At 44.0% G+C, this 16,912-nt stretch overlaps 1 protein-coding gene across 1 annotated transcript; it reads left to right on the top strand.

Annotated features, from left to right (window-relative positions):
* Positions 1 to 1,172: 1,172 nt before the first annotated feature.
* LOC139478458 (UPF0746 protein DDB_G0281095-like) lies at positions 1,173 to 8,647 on the top strand. Its single transcript, XM_071260921.1, has 2 exons — positions 1,173 to 1,808; positions 8,438 to 8,647. Exons 1-2 carry the CDS (start codon positions 1,173 to 1,175, stop codon positions 8,645 to 8,647), a joined length of 846 nt encoding a protein of 281 aa, XP_071117022.1.
* Positions 8,648 to 16,912: the final 8,265 nt, after the last annotated feature.

Raw genomic sequence — 16,912 nt, 5'->3', positions numbered from 1 at the left:
TGTGTGTGTCTGCCTGTCTTCTCTCTCTCGCTTCTCCATCTCTGTCTGTCTCTCAGTATGTCTGTCTCCCTCTGTCTGTCTCTATCGCACCCTCTCTCCACATATATATGGACGGACCGCAGATGGGCTTTGGTGTTAAAACCACGTCTAGACAGATTCCGGATGCATAAGCATATCAACGGCCTACCACACTTCTATGTGAATATACACGAGGAATCTAAGTGGTAGACAATAAGATTGATGTTGATACAATTGTTGACTGCAATGTTATACAGACCGAGTACTCACAAAAAGAACACTCAGACATGGCAGGCTTGAATGTCGTATGAGGTGAGGTGTGGGAGGTGAGGCGTGGTGAAGTGAGTTAAGATGAGGCGTGGTGAGGTGAGGTGAGGTGAGGTGAGGGAGGTGAGTTGAATTGAGTTGAGGCGTGGTGAGTTGAGTTGAGTTGAGGTGAGGGAGGTGAGGCGTGGTGAGTGGGGTGAGGTGAGGTGAGGTGAGGTGAGGTGGGGTGAGGGAGGTGAGGTGAATTGAGTTAAGTTAAGTTGAGGGAGTTGAGGCGTGGTGAGGTGAGGTGAGGCGAGGCGTGGTGAGTTGAGTTGAGTTGAAGCGTGGTGAGTGAGTTGAGTTGAGTTGAGTTGAGTTGAGGTGAGGTGAGGGAGGTGAGGCGTGGTGAAAGGGGGTTAACGTCGCGTTCAAGAATATTTCACGTATATATTGACGTGCATGCACGTGTATATGTGTGGATTCTTTGTCCGAGCCCGGACTAAAGTTCTTGTTTGTCCCATTATGCCGATCGTCAGACAGGGTAACAAGAAGTACCATGAATTGATGTCTCTTGGTCTGAAGGGGCCGAGGATCGAACCAAGGACATTCCGCTCTCCGGGAAGGAATTTTGTATGCACGATACGTCTCATATACGTATATTAAATGAGTGAATGGGTATGATTTTACGCCGCTATGTATGTTATTTCACCTTAACCCGACGGGGAATAAAAAATTGATTGGACTTGACACAAAAATGAGGAATCAAACCCGTATTATCAGCATGACGGGTTAACGATTTGATCTCTGGGCTAGGTCATCACCATTGTAATAGTTTGTACGTGACGCACGTGACGCAAGGGGTGCAGTTGATACAGGTGACACAAGTGATGCAGGTGACGCAGATGATGCCGGTGACGCAGGTGACTCAGATGATGCAGGTGATGCAGGTAATGAAGTTAATGAAGATGATACAGGTGACACAAGTGATGCAGGTGACAAAAGTGAAGCAGGTGACACAGGTTAAGCAGGTGATGCAGGTGATGCAGGTGACACAAGTGATTCAGATGACACAAGTGATGCAGGTGACACAAGTGATGCAGGTGACACAGGTGAAGCAGGTGACACAAGTGATGCAGATGACACAGGTTAAGCAGGTGATGCAGGTAACACAAGTGATGCAGGTGACACAGGTGAAGCAGGTGATGCAGTTGATGCAGGTACTGAAGTTAATGAAGGTGATGCAGATAACACAGGTGAAGCAGGTGAAGCAGGTGATGCAGGTAACACAAGTGATGCAGGTGACACAAGTGATGCAGGTGACACAGGTAAAGCAGGTGATGCAGGTAACACAAGTGATGCAGGTGACACAAGTGATGCAGGTGACACAGGTTAAGCAGGTGATGCAGGTAACACAAGTGATGCAGGTGACACAAGTGATGCAGGTGACACAGGTAAAGCAGGTGATGCAGGTAACACAAGTGATGCAGGTGACACAGGTAAAGCAGGTGATGCAGTTGATGCAGGTGATGCAAGTGATGCAGGTACTATAAATTCCCAATGAAACTCCTTGGACGAAAAAATCCCAAATTGAACCATAGACAACAATTAATGTCACATCAAGAACACACAAGATTATACGTTCCCTTCACTAATCGCCAGGAATACAGGACCTCCGGTTTAACGGGGTTTCACAGTTTACAAGTTTAAGTAAGTAAATATTGCTCACCGCCGCATCACCACATGCTTTGAGTGACGTAGAATAAAGATGAAGCTGCTATATTACCATATAGTACGTGGTCTAAATTAACGGCAATATTTCCGACATTTCAATGTATGTCACCCTGACACTACGCCCCTGACTGAAGCCTAATGAGGAGACCCGGCCTTAATGATGCTGAGTAAAGATGAAGTGTTTCTGGGACTATCAGTCACCGTCCTGTCGATTCCATGTCAACATCCCTCTGCACCAGCTTCTGGCGCGTGAATATTACGCTACTTTTCGCGTGAAATATTTGTGTGCTTTGCAACCCTAACTAGAGTTTAAATGACATTATATCTTTTTTTGCGGACGCTGACTTATAAGGGGAGGGCTAATGTAATTTAGCAGAGCTGGGCAGAGCCAGGGGCTGTGATGTGAAATCAATGTGCTATCTCGTCTTGACGGAGAGTCCCCAGTAAATACGGGGGGATCTGTTAATATACACATCGCAATCTGGACGAGATTCTCCACGACAACGTGTTTTTGTCGATCGATATATCAACATTTTATTTAATTGTGGCATAAATAAGGTACAGCTCAGAGATTGTAAACGTGGTTGTAAAATTAACATGGTAATTGTTGACGTGGCCATGACGTCTGAGGAGGATGTCGAGCTTAGCAGGTTTTGTGCCCTTGATTTTTTAAGTTATACTTATTATACGTAATCAGTTAGTGATAATAATTTCACGTATCAACCCATTTCAAAATTCGATGTTTCAGTCTTTTTTGAGTGAACTAATTAAACTAACATCAATAATCATATTGCTTCCATACCAAACCCTCTGTGTTTTTATAGGATAGCTTCACTCATCCATCACCAACACAAATCCCCCGCTAGGTCATCACTGAAGGCCCCCAACCAGCCTCACCGCCAACCACGTCATTATTGAAGGCCCCCAACCAGCCTCACCGCCAACCACGTCATCACTGAAGGCCCCCAACCAGCCTCACCGCCAACCACGTCATTATTGAAGGCCCCCAACCAGCCTCACCGCCAACCACGTCATCACTGAAGGCCCCCAACCAGCCTCACCGCCAACCACGTCATCACTGAAGGCTCCAAACCAGCCTCACCGCCAACCACGTCATCATTGAAGGCCCCAACCAGCCTCACCGCCAACCACGTCATCATTGAAGGCCCCCAACCAGCCTCACCGCCAACCACGTCATCCTTGAAGGCCCCCAACCAGCCTCACCGCCAACCACGTCATCATTGAAGGCCCCAACCAGCCTCACCGCCAACCACGTCATCATTGAAGGCCCCCAACCAGTCTCACCACCAACCACGTCATCATTGACTGTACCCCACCGCCAACCACGTCATCATTGAAGGCCCCCAACCAGCCTCGTCGCCAACCACGTCATCATTGAAGGCCCCCAACCAGCCTCACCGCCAACCACGTCATCACTGAAAGCCCCCAACCAGCCTCACCGCCAACCCCGTCATATTGAAGGCTCCCAACCAGCCTCACCGCCAACCAAGTCATCATTGAAGGCCCCCAACCAGCCTCACCGCCAACCCCGTCATCATTGACTGTACCCAACCGCAAACCACGTCATCATTGACGGTACTTCACCGCCAACCACGCCATCATTAAAGGTCACTAACCAGCCTCACCGCCAACCACGTCATCAGTGAAGGCCCCCAACCAGCCTCACCGCCAACCACGTCATCACTGAAGGCCCCCAACCAGCCTCACCGCCAACCACCTCATCCTTGAAGGCCCCCAACCAGCCTCACCGCCAACCACGTCATCATTGAAGGTCCCCAACCAGCCTCACCGCCAACCACCTCATCATTGAAGGCCACCAACCAGCCTCACCGCCAATCACGTCATCATTGAAGGCCCCCAACCAGCCCCACTTCCAACCACTTCATCACTGACGGTACTTCACCGCCCACCATTTCATCATTGACGGTACTTCACCGCCAACCACTTCATCATTGACGGTACCCTACCATCCCCACCGCCAACTACGTCATCAATGACGGTACCCCACCACCCCCACCGCCAACTACGTCATCAATGACGGTACCCCACCATCCCCACCGCCAACTACGTCATCAGAGATGGTCCCCACAGCAACCGTCAACAACTTTATCAATGATTATAATCGCAACATCTACCCATTCCTAATCCAATTCAAACTCTCTTAACCCATCCTGATAGCTACATCTACCTACCGTCACGGAATACTCCCGCTACTCTCCAAGTGAACCCATTCCTGACACCGTGGATACTGCAGCAATTCGCCCTATGGCTACTCACACAATACATTCTCATGGCTATATCTACCCACTGCTAACCAAGCGGATATTCCAGAAACTGATATTCTGGTCTCTAAATCTACCCACCGTCAGTGGATATTCCAGAAACTGACTCTGGTCTTTAAATTATGTCTACCCACCGTCAGTGGATATTCCAGAGACCAATCCTGGTCTTTAAATTATGTCTACCCACCGTCAGTGGATATTCCAGAGACCGATCCTGGTCTTTAAAGTATGTCTATCCACCGTCAGTGGATATTCCAGAAACTGATTCTGGTCTTTAAATTATGTCTATCCACCGTCAGTGGATATTCCAGAAACCGATTCTGGTCTTTAAATTAAATCTACCCACCGTCAGTGGATATTCCAGAGACCAATCCTGGTCTTTAAATTATGTCTACCCACCGTCAGTGGATATTCCAGAAACCGATTCTGGTCTTTAAATTATGTCTACCCACCGTCAGTGGATATTCCAGAAACCAATCCTGGTCTTTAAATCTACCCACCGTCAATGGATCCTTTTCTCACCCACCTCATCACACGTTCTGACAATTCATCCCCAAGTACCGTTACTTCAGCGTTATCCAACCCCAAGTCAATCAGCCGATCCATACAACGCCACTAAACACTAGTGAGGGAGTTTATTTTAAGCAGAATTGATCACAGGGGCCCTGCTTGTAAGCGTCTGATCGAACAAACGCCGGCAACATTGCGCTGGCAGTAATGAACAAAAACATTGGAGAGCGATGCCATTCCGACTTCCACTGCCGGCTATAAACACATTTAATGGCCACGCTAGACCCATGTCACATCATCTGGGGCAGACAGCTAATTGCGTTTACCTAATATTGCTTATGAGCAATATCATATTTCTATGTCTACCAGTCGCGCATGGTCACTGGAAGTAAATCGCGTTATGGCCAACATATCATCCAGAAATCTAGACCGTATATGACTAGCATGAAACACCAGTAGATGTTGGTATATCTGTCATTCTATTTCAGTATATTATAAAAGGAAATGATGTTATGCGTCTCAAATGATTATATATGTAAAAGTATGTATGTTTTGATAGCTGATCCTAGAGTGGTTAAGGGAATCCGATTTAAACTTACATCACCAGGAGACACTCTCATAACAGCGGGTGTCTATCTTGAAGAACCCCCTGAAGATGGCTGGGAAGTCAGGAGTGTCGTTCATGTGCACTCACGGTATTATATGTTCCTGAGGAGTAAATGGGCTAAACGTGGCGTTCGCAGATTTCTGTACTAAAATATGTTTGTTTGTTGTTTAACGCCGCACTCAGCAATATTCCAGCTATATGACCGCAGTCTGTAACAAATCGATTCTGGACAGGACAATCCAGTGATTGACATCGTGAACATCGATCCACGAATTTGGGATACGATGACGTGCATCAACCAAGTCAGGGAGTCTGACCACCTGATCCCGACAGTCGCCTCTTAAGACAATTAAACCAATGCCTTTACGGCAAGCATGGGTTACTGAAGACCTATTCTACTGCACTAGAAAGTATGCATGCATGCATGCATGCCTAGGTGTGTGTGTGTGTGTGTATGTGTGTGTGTGTGTGTGTGTGTTTGTGTGTGTGTGTGTGTGTGTGTGTGTGTGCGTGCGCGCGCGCTTGTAATGGTCCAAACGTTTGCCTGTTTTATAGTGCTAGCCCACTGAGGTGCCATGTCGCAGTTTAACATGAATACCCTACTTAGACACAGTACACAGACTCCGAGCTGAGCAGTCCTTTTTTATCCCCTTCATGCCGAGTGCCAGGCAGGGTAACAACAAGTAACATCTTTTAACGTCACTTGGTATGCCCCCAGTGGTGACACCCAGGGAGTGAACGGTACGTTTCTTCAGCATACCACTGAAACAATATTCAACAAACGTTCAACTTCTCCAGGTTTCAGAGGCGACAATAGTGTGTCATACAAACCCTGATACAAATACATCCAATGAGCCCATATAAGTCTAAAATATTTGGCAAGTCTAGATTACTGCAGTATCATTAAAAATAAAGAAAGACTCTGGACTCCTTTTTATGATATATATATTTTATAACTATAATTTAACAGCTGTTTTTTTCTGTAGAATATGTTCATTTCAGAGACTAGATGTAAGTCTATGGCAACATGTAACACGTAAGAGATGCTTGGCAATTCGTAAGATTTGTTTAAGTTCCACGACAAGTGAATTATTTTGGTTGTTCAGATGTTGTTAGGAATATTTGGACATATGAGCGCAAATTGCCCGGACAGCCTAAGATGATATAACATATTGATTTAAGTACATACTCTGTCAGCTTCAATATATTTTAAAAAACACCAGGCAGTTTCTCCAATGAGGGTGCAACGTGAGCATGGAAAGATTTCAGAATTTAACAAGACCCATTTCTATTTCTGGACAACATGACGCTTCGAGGTATAATTGGAAGCCAGAAATCTAGACTTGGGTGACCTCCCCTTGCTTTAGGCATGGCTGTCTCATTTTTACATCTAAAAAACTGTAACCTCAAGTTTCTTTAATCTGTTCCCCGAGGAGGTAACATCTCTCCCGGCCGCCAACAAGGAATAATTTTTTCATGGTCCACGAACACTTTTCAATTTCATCGAACTTTCATGGACAATAAAAAAATACGAGGGGCAAATTCCAGGAGACAAGACGGGTACTGGGATGGAACGTGTTGTACGACTGACAGAGAGCCACAACGTAGAGTCATGCAGGTCATACGGAGCAACGTTCTCGGTGATTCCCGGGACATGGAAGCAAGCACTCTCCCTGTTCCCTGGGAGCGTTCTCCATCACTGAAGACAGTCTGCAGCTTCGGAGAAGACAAGACAACAACGTCACAACGACTTTGATGTCCCGAGACGCGCCACGGGGACAAGGGAGGGTCTAGATGTCCGGTAAATGTCAGAAGCAGCGAACTCAGGGCTTTGCCCACCCTACACAAACTTAAGTGGCAAATTGGACCAAAGCCGGAAGACTGCTGCTTTGCTCTGTGACCATGCTCCAGCCCGTCGGCTTCACTGAAAGCCTCGGTGATGGGGTAAAAATCAGTTTTCCTGATGGAGTTACCAGGTTAGCGAGCCTGACGGTGGGAGTGAACTCCTATCTTGTGCAATGTGAAGTTTCTATTCTTGACGGTAACTCCCCGTGTCGTCGGTAACTGCCTCCGAAAGGAAATGAAATTATTATCATGGTTGATAGAATCGATGCAAAAGGTTCCAACATTTCCTCTCTGTTTCAGCTCCACTGTCTGGGAAATCGCGGAGACAGACAATGCATGTATCATATAAATAATAGCTAAAAGTCATATAGTAATTTTCAGCTTGAAATGATCTCTCTTACAGAACCAAGAGCATATATTCAATAACGAATCATTACATTCCATTCTCAACTTCAGAACCAATACATACACATCCCCTTTTCATCTCTGAACTTAAGATATTTGAGGTAGCCGTTCTTTTATAAAATTATTTATATGTACCCTTATACCTAACTTTATTTTGGGGACTAAATGAGGACCATCAGTTTAAGACCCATGAAAATCCGGGTCAATTCTAACCCGGATTTTCATGGGTTTTAAACTTCAACAACCCGTGCTTGTAAGAGGCGACTAACATGATCGGGTGGTCAGGCTCGCTGCCTTGGTTGATGCATGTCATCGTATCCCAATTGCGTAGATTGATGCTCAATCACTGGATTATCTGGTCCCGACTTGGTTATTTACAGACCGCGATCATTCAGTTGGAATATCGCTGATTGCGGCGTTAAATAACAAACAAACAAACAAACAAACAAACAAACACTTTGAAAAGTATCAATTCTGAACATACTGGCTTCTTCATGTTTCCTGTGTGCAATACACAGAACTATTTATTGCTTGCGTTTAACAATCTCAACAGACGTTGTTCATCTGTCACAACAACACTTTTTCTTCAATTTGCCGTCTACTTGTACTGGCCATCTTTGAAGAGAGTATTCCAGGAGTATTTTCGCCACGGAGTTTCTGTGATGTCACGAGAGGTGTTGGGCCGACTGATGGCATGTTCAACTCGCCATTACGCAGCTAATGGTGGTTGTCACTAAGATTGACTCCCTGGGGAGGCTTCTGTCGCCAGCAAACAGGTTTCGTGGAGATCTCCTCCAACAACGGCTTTAAACTGTTGCAGGCCGCCTATCTGACCCTGACAGACCAAATAGGATCACATCAAACAGAATCACAGCCATGGAGAGTCAGCCCCAGCACGAGGCTTAGAGAAACAGGAGTTGACTTAGCCTTTGAACAGAAGACTTGGGGAGCAGGGGGCAAGAACAAGGGGTGGTTGTGAGATTTATGGGTCGACCATTTAATTACCTCCGGAACATTATTTTTGTGTCACTTCTTCAAAATTTAAAATGTTTTTATTTTGAATGAGCTGATTTCTTTTTTACACTCATTTTTCTTTTTAACAAATGTCAAGTTAATTACCTCTGTGCTGAAATCTGAAGAACTTTACAATACCAAATGGTGTCCATAGTATGGGGACGTAGACTGTTGGTTAATAATATTAACATAGAAATCGTGAACCTGTATGTTTCCTTTTTATTAGTATACCAAGTATTGTTTAATAGACTTTTCTTAGAAGTTGACGGATAACAAAGTAGACACGTGTTATGTAAAACAACTTTGTCATCCGTCAACTTATACGAAATGTATAATCCAGGAGTTGTTACCCATAATGTGCATCTACGTCATTGTATCTTCATATCTGTTGGTAAATGTCCTAGAAGAAATTATTATATGAATGAGGGGTATGGCTTTTTATATGTGATTATATGTTTGATGACAATATATTCAGAGATGGGATGAAGGCAGTTGTGTCCCTTGGATGTGCTAGAAACCTATGATCGTGGGTTCGAATCCCAAATTCGTCCTTATCATGTTTCAAGGTTTATTAGCCACCATATTCCCGTTCTTGTGGGTGACAAGGAAGTGGTAAACGTCTAATACCTGCACCACTTCGGGCTTTCCTTCCTCATTAAGTTCACATACTGTCATATAACTGAAATACTGTTCAAAGGGGCCACTTTGAGATTTGAGTGACTACATGCTGTTTTAGGCCGCATCCATCAATTTTTTAGCTATATCAAGCCGTTCTGTAAATACTCGAGTCTGAACTATGAATTAACCACGTTCCACGCCGTCGGAGCTATATGGCATACAAACCAGGTCACACAACAACAACAACAACAACAACAACAACAACAACAACAATAATAATAATAATAATGCATTCTAATAATGTTTTCTCAATCAAAACTGTCTTATGAGGCGTTAAAAGGTTTAAATTCACATTACTATCTCATCCTACCGGTAACCTACAACCCACTTACTCTTACCCGTTTCTTAACTTAATCTGTTTTGGGGCCTGTGTGACGTCAAGATTAATGAATGTGATGCGTGTGTTTGCTGCATCTGGTGAGACAATTCTCTAATCGTCTCGCGGCGCAAACGGCTGCACGTATCTGCACTTCAGAAAACGATTCCAGGACAAGTGATTGGGCTCTGTTGTAAACTACGTATTGAATCCAACCAGGCCTTTATTTACAAGACGGAACATATCTAGATGGGACTGACTAACAAGTAATGGTGTTAGTACTCTTTGTCTGTCTCACAGTCCCTTAACCCTATCATTTTCCCTTCCGCCAAACCCGTGGAATGCTATAAATAACCCCACATGAAGAAAGTCTAGAATTTCCACCGGTTCCAGAACTCCATTCATTGGGGCTCCTAAAAATTTAACTGTAGTTGTTTCCATCAAAATTATATATTTTCAGAGACTAAATATTTGCCTATATTTCCTCTGTAAGTTCTAAGAAGGATATATGTCGGTTTCCTTGGCAATGGCGTCAGTGGCGCCATAATGCAGACTGGGTGCTCCCTGTGACGCGGCAGATGATCACTGCAGTAGTATTTATAGCATACATCTGGGTGTTATGACATTTTGAAAAAAGGATGAAAGTCCGATGAGGCATGTGAAGAAAATGATGAATGTCAACCATGAGTTATACCTTAAAAAATATATGTTGTAACACGTTTTTATAGCAATAATACTGGATAAACCTTTTGATGTAGGATGTTGAAATGATTCTTTTGGAATATATAGTAGTTATTTGGCGAGGTTGTTTCTCTAAAGTAAACATCATATATGAGGAATTTATATTTTTATTCCTAATATATGATGTGTATGGTACGAAAAGGGTAGCAATCTCTTTGTCATAAGTCATTCTTAAAATGATGGCAGTTAAAGACGTATTTCGTTGACTAAAGTGTGAGTGAGTTGGTTGGGTTTAACGCCGCTTTTAACAGTATTCCGGCGTGTCAGCTTAATGTGGGAGGAAAGCCCGAAGTGATGCAGGTCTCAGACGTTTACCACATCGGTGAAACGAGGATATGGTGCTGACAAACCAAGGGACGCAACTCTGCACAGCGAATCGAAGTCTTAGACAACTGGGCCACTCGTGCCCCCTCATTAAATCGTTAGCTCGGGACACCGAAGACCCAGGTTCGATTCTCCAAGTACAAAATGTGGAACCAAAAATCCGTCCTCCGCCAGGAATGTTGCTAGCTATAAATGGCGTAAAACCAAACTCACTCACTCATACGTTCGGGACAGAGCTAACCCAGTCGTCCATTGCGCCGCGGTGCTCTGTGTGGAAACTAGAAACCTATGATCGAGGGTTCGAATCCAAGGTTCAACCTGAGTTTGATTCCGTGTGTTCATCACTTCGGTCTTTACTCTCGCGAACACTCAGTTATATGTGAAACATACTGTCTAAAGTGTGTTGAACCCAACACAAGTAACTTACGACGCTGCGTATGAATACAATGAATTAGTAAAATGTCAAGGTCACACTTTATATATAGCACCAAATGATTTGCATCCATGGATGCCTACATAAGCACCGACACACAAGGGAAACCCCTTTTTCACCATTTCAAGGGATTTTATCGAAAAGAAAATATTCCCAGAAAGTTTAGAAAAGGAAGTGGTCCAGTCGTTTAAGGCACGGCAATTCGTTGTGCAGAGTTGCGTCCCTTGGGCATGCCAGAAACCCGAGATAGTTGGTTCGAATCCCGGTTCGCCCTGATTATGTCTCTAGGTTTGTATTCATCATACCCATGCTCGTGGGTTTCACCAAAGTGGAAAACGTCTGAGACATGCATCACCTCGGGCTTTCCTTCCATATCAAGCTGAGATATAACTGGAAAAATGTTCAAAAACGGCATTAAAACGCAACTCACTTACTTCTAAAGAGCGTTTTAAAAGACGTCATTTGACGTCATTTGCATCGGATCGAGATGCCAAGGTTATCGATTGATTTTCTCGGGTGTATCTTTAAGTAATATCTATGTCGTTATATAGTCATATTCTGAGCTATACCCAGTACAGTATCCGCTACTATACCCACTACTATACCCACTACTATACTCACTATGAAGCTACCCGTGATTCGGGATAGAAAACGTCTTCAGCAACCCATGCTTGCCGTGAGAGGTGACTATGCTTGTCGTAAGAGATGACTAACGGGGTCGGGTTGGTCAGGCTCGCTGACTTGGTTGATGCATATCATCGTACCCCAAATGCGTGGATCGGGGCTCATGATGTCAATCACTGGATTGTCTGGTACAGACTCGATTATTCACAGAATGCCGTCATATAGCAGGAATATTGCTGAAAGTGGCGTTAAACAACAAACAAACAAACAATTGTTAGTACAGAAATCTCTGAACGCGACGTTAAGCCCATTTATCCCTCAGCACCATTGAGTGCACACGAACTGCATTCCAGACTTTTCAGCAATCTTCAGGGATTTCTCCAAGACATACTTTGAAGTATTCCACAAGGACAGCACCGCTGCATAGTCAGCCTCATTTTAGAGAGAAGGTAGAGATCTTTGCAAGATCTATTTCTAAAGCCACATGCACCGTGAGCCAATGAGCACTATCAAGCACAAGTTAGCAGAACTCATTACTACTAAGCACAATTAAGCACTACCAAACCCCAGTAAGCACAACTAAGCACCCCTATTATATCTTCACAACGTTCCACAGATAAAGCGCCTTAGCAGTGTTCGTGACAGTAATTTAACATCTGTCTTTTCTGTCCGAAATTGTATTCCAACAGTTTCGTAATATTATGAAAAAAGACACATCTCACAGTTTTATTTTTTTATAACCTACATTTATTATTTGAAATCGCCTATCGATCCGGACTGACAAAAGCGTATGTTGTTACTTAGTGATGCGATTTGCAATATTTCATTGATCAGTTTAAGTGGGCGTAGGGGTAGGCTAGTGGTTAAAGCCTTCACTCGTCACGTCGAAGACCCGGATAGATTTCCCACATGGATACATTGTGTGAAGTCTATTTCTTGCGTCCCCTGTCGTCATAATGCTTGAATATTGCCAAAAGCGGCGTAAAACCACATTCCCACTCTTTTAAGGCGCTGTGATTCCACGTGCAGAGCAAACCAGAATCTCAAGATTCTACCTCATCACGATTCTTGTTTTGTATGCACCCTTCCCTAGCTCGTGGGTGTCACCAAAGTGGTGAACGTCTAAGACCCGAATCACGTTAAGCTGACATGCCGTCAATGAAATGCTGGTCAAAGCGTTGATAAATCCAACTCACTCATTGGAATTTGACTTGGCTCTGACAGAGAACCATCTATAACAATGTTTATATCTTTGCTATATAATAAAACGTCAATGTGGAGAAACAATTTGGAGTTGTCAGCAGTACGCTGATTCGTATTTGACAGCTTAATATTAACTCACCGCTAGAGGGAGCTGTGTATCGATTAGGACCATGGTAATTACTCAGTGTGTGTTTTTTCGGGCGACTCTTCATAGCGCAACGAGAGAGATTATCATAAGTTACCTTTTCTTATGAATCTGAATTCTTTTAGTGTCATGCATTCAACCAGTTTACAATTACATCAGGCAACCAGTGAGATTCATTGAAGAAGGCAAGCTATTGATTACAGTTTAAATGATACGGAATATGTTGTTGGTGCTTGCTTCACCATCCCGCCTATCTTCCCCGGATCCCAGTGCAAATCTACCTCCGCTTTGGGCAATGTTGGGTGTTTTTCATAACAACTTTGCAAATCTAATCAGCAGGAATGTTTTTGCAGTGTTCCCGGTTACAGAAAGGCACAGCTCAAATTATTAAATAATAAACAGCAAAATAGATCGTCGGCGTTCATTGCCACGCTGGGCATCCGGGCGTTCCTCGCGGGTCATCGGGACAGCAACTGAGCATCAGTAAATCTGACTCCGATCCCAGGAGATGAGGAGGAGACGAAGCGTCGAGTGACGCCGTCATCTCATCGATTTGGTCAAAGAGGGGAACCTACAACATTGTTATGCCTTCAGTGCATGATAGAAAAATATAGTTTGATTTGAATAAGAGTTGGCGATGCAATAAAATTGGATACTAAAGTGAACAAACGGTGATTCCTTTTCCTTATTGTTTGTACGAAGGGTCAGGAGGAACTGGGGGCTTTTGTGAGGTTTGACGGGTTCCGAGGCTGATATATGGGTAAATGGAAATTGAAGTCAATATCAAATCAGATATAATGTCCAAGATCACGCCTGTTTGTTAACAGCACTGTATCATGGACTGGTCGATGATTGTGGGTCTCACAGACATAGCTTATTGCTGGCTCGGCGGACCTCCTCAATAGACTTCTACAGTCTAGTTACACCGTCTTCCCGTTATGGATATTATATTTCTGTAGACTGAAAAACGGGCGTTATCATGAGAGGCGAAGGACGGGCACAATAGGCTCAGGATAAGCCTATAAAGACGTCCACATGGCGTTGGACCGGATCGATACTTATGTTTACTCAGTAGCTTTAGGACCAAGGGAGGGGGCTGGATGAGGATGCTCGGACATGTGGAGGGTCCTTAAGGCGTCCACCTCGTTAGTTGGGGGCACTAAGCACCAGGACCATCTGCTGGAGGAGCACAGAGAAGAGGAGGTGATCCGTCTATCTCCCAGACTGCTGGAACTGTCTGACATATGGAAGAACTACGTCCCCAGTCCAAACTAGTCCTCAGTCAACGCTGCCTGTCATCCTGGTCTTCAAGTACTCTATACATAGGTACAATCTCAGAACGTATCTCTCACTGTCACCAAGCCCACCTGTTGGGGTCCTCTGAAGTTATTTTTGGAAATTTGATTTTTTGGTAAACATAAAAATCGTTTCTTGTTTGTTAATGTACACTTGAAAGTAAAAACATGGCATTTTAAAAACAACCCTTTATATAAACATCGTTATCGATCTTCTGAAATACATGTTAGCGTTCAGTGTCAACGATAATGAACCTGTGCCTATGTCCACACATATTTCCTTTCTGAGAGATTGAGACTCTTTGTTGCGTTGTTTGGAGTTTGTTGAATAAGAGGATCCCTTGGTCCACATAGGATTGTAGCAATCAGGATGTGTACCGCATCAAGCGTTCCGTGATTGACATCTCGGATTGGTGTAGTAGCCTTGTAGGGGCATGTTTGGTAAGAACATACAAGGAAATATCATCAGTGTTGTGGCAGTAACTTATTGAATTGGTGGCGCTGATTTGTAGCAGTTGGAGCGGCCGTCCAGTGTTTAGAAAATCGTCCACTTGATGTCAGTGAAGGATCAGAGGTATTCATGGTGTAGATGCTGACAGCGTGATTGGTGGCGGAGGGGTGAGGTGATGTTCACATTCCATCCTACAACACAAAAGCTCCATCCCTGGTCTGATGCGCGGTGAATGGACACAAGACAAGTTTTTCGCAGACAGCCAGGCAATCAACGAATGCTCTTCGCAAAAGTGACAGAAAGGCTTTTTGCCAATAACTCGAGACCTCTCCAGGGCATTGGAATACTGCCTTGCAATCCAACGATCCCCATGGCTTGTGATTTATCGGTATACAATTGCTGACAACGCCACAAAGACCAGTTCCGCGCGACTCGCAGCCTCCCAACACATACATCATGACGTATTTACGTGCTAAAATTGAATATTTCACATACTTTTGTTTTACATTTGTTGGCTTATTCATTGACTTATAGACCTTTTGATGGGATGAATTTCACATGGGCATTGCAGATAGTCGGGGAACGGTCACATCTTACCTAGCTAACTATTAAGCATATCCACGCCAGCGCCAGATCGCTATGTATTAGAAATTGGCAATTATATGATGTTGATGGATGTGTACTGCCCCGATGACAATCCAGACTGCGATAAACTAGGATTAATGGAGCAGCTACGAGGTGTTCCCAATCAACGGGGACTTCGCTGGAACTGGAGCCATTATACCAAAGAATATTAGTTTCAAACACACAACTTTTGTTCGTCTGAGTAGATAATCAGCAGTGATGATGTCAGAAAGGGACACTGTGATGTATTGAGATGCATCGAAATAAGGTGAAGCGGGGACGGATGAGGGTCGTTAGAGGTTGATCCTTGACAAGCTGATGAATATGATACAAGGTTTCAGCTATATATGTCCGCCTGTAGCTCTACGGCTATCACTGGACACGGCGAGGGCCAGCTGAGTACTACGTGGCCAACTTGTTCATACATCACCATGACAGCGCTCTGCCTTCTGTTTCATCTCTCAAGTGTGCTGGAGGATGGTCATATGGGAGTGTCTTGATGGGTGATACTCAAGGATTGTATTGATGGGTGATACTCAAGGATTGTATTGTTGTGTGATACTCAAGGATTGTGTTGTTGGGTGATACTCATGGATTGTGTTGTTGGGTGATACTCAACGCTTGTATTGTTGGGTTATACTCAAGTATTGTGTTGTTGGGTGATACTGAAGGATTGTATAGTTGGGTGATACTCAACAATTGTATTGATAGGTGATACTCAAGGATTGTGTTTTTGGGTGATGCTGTAGGATGGTATTGTTGTGTGATACTCAAGGATTGTATTGTTGGCTTAGGTTGTAGGATTGTGTTGTTGGGTTGGATTGTAGGATTGTATTGTTGGCTTTGGTTGTAGGATTGTATTGTTGGCTTAGGTTGTAGGATTGTGTTGTTGGGTTGGATTGTAGGATTGTATTGTTGGCTTTGGTTGTAGGATTGTATTGTTGGCTTAGGTTGTAGCATTGTATTGTTGGGTTGGGTTGTAGGATTGTATTTTTAGCTTAGATTGTACGTTTGTATTAATGGGTCGTGCTGTAGGATTGTATTGTTAGCTTTGGTTGTAGGATTGTATTATTGGGTGATGCTGTAGGATTGTATTGTTGGCTGGTGCTGTAGGATTGTATTGTTGGGTTGGGTTGTAGGATTGTATTGTTGGGTGTTGCTGTAGGGTTGTATTGTTGGCTTAGGTTGTAGGATTTTATTTTTGGGTTGGGTTGTAGGATTGTATTGTTGGGTCGTGTTGTAGGATTGTATTGTTAGCTTAGGTTGCAGTATTGTATTGTTATGAGGTGCCGTAGGATCGTATTGTTGGGTCGTGTTGTAGGATTGTATTGTTGAGTCGTGTTGTGGGATTGTATGTTGGGTCGTGTTGTAGGATTGTATTGTTGTGTTGTGTTGT

Source organism: Haliotis cracherodii, unplaced genomic scaffold, assembly GCF_022045235.1.
Source record: "Haliotis cracherodii isolate W230 unplaced genomic scaffold, xgHalCrac1.p SCAF_4, whole genome shotgun sequence".
Classification (NCBI taxonomy): Eukaryota; Metazoa; Mollusca; class Gastropoda; order Lepetellida; family Haliotidae; genus Haliotis; species Haliotis cracherodii.
The sequence above is the reverse complement of the archived record's forward strand: the minus strand, read 5'-3'. Positions and strand labels throughout refer to the sequence as shown.

Bases quoted from the DNA above. Each gene is read 5' to 3' on its own strand.
- LOC139478458 (XM_071260921.1), top strand. From the start codon at position 1,173: ATGCCGGTGACGCAGGTGACTCAGATGATGCAGGTGATGCAGGTAATG. The intron at 1,809-8,437 runs GTACTATAAATT...TTCTGTCGCCAG, and splicing joins AGGTGATGCAAGTGATGCAG to CAAACAGGTTTCGTGGAGAT.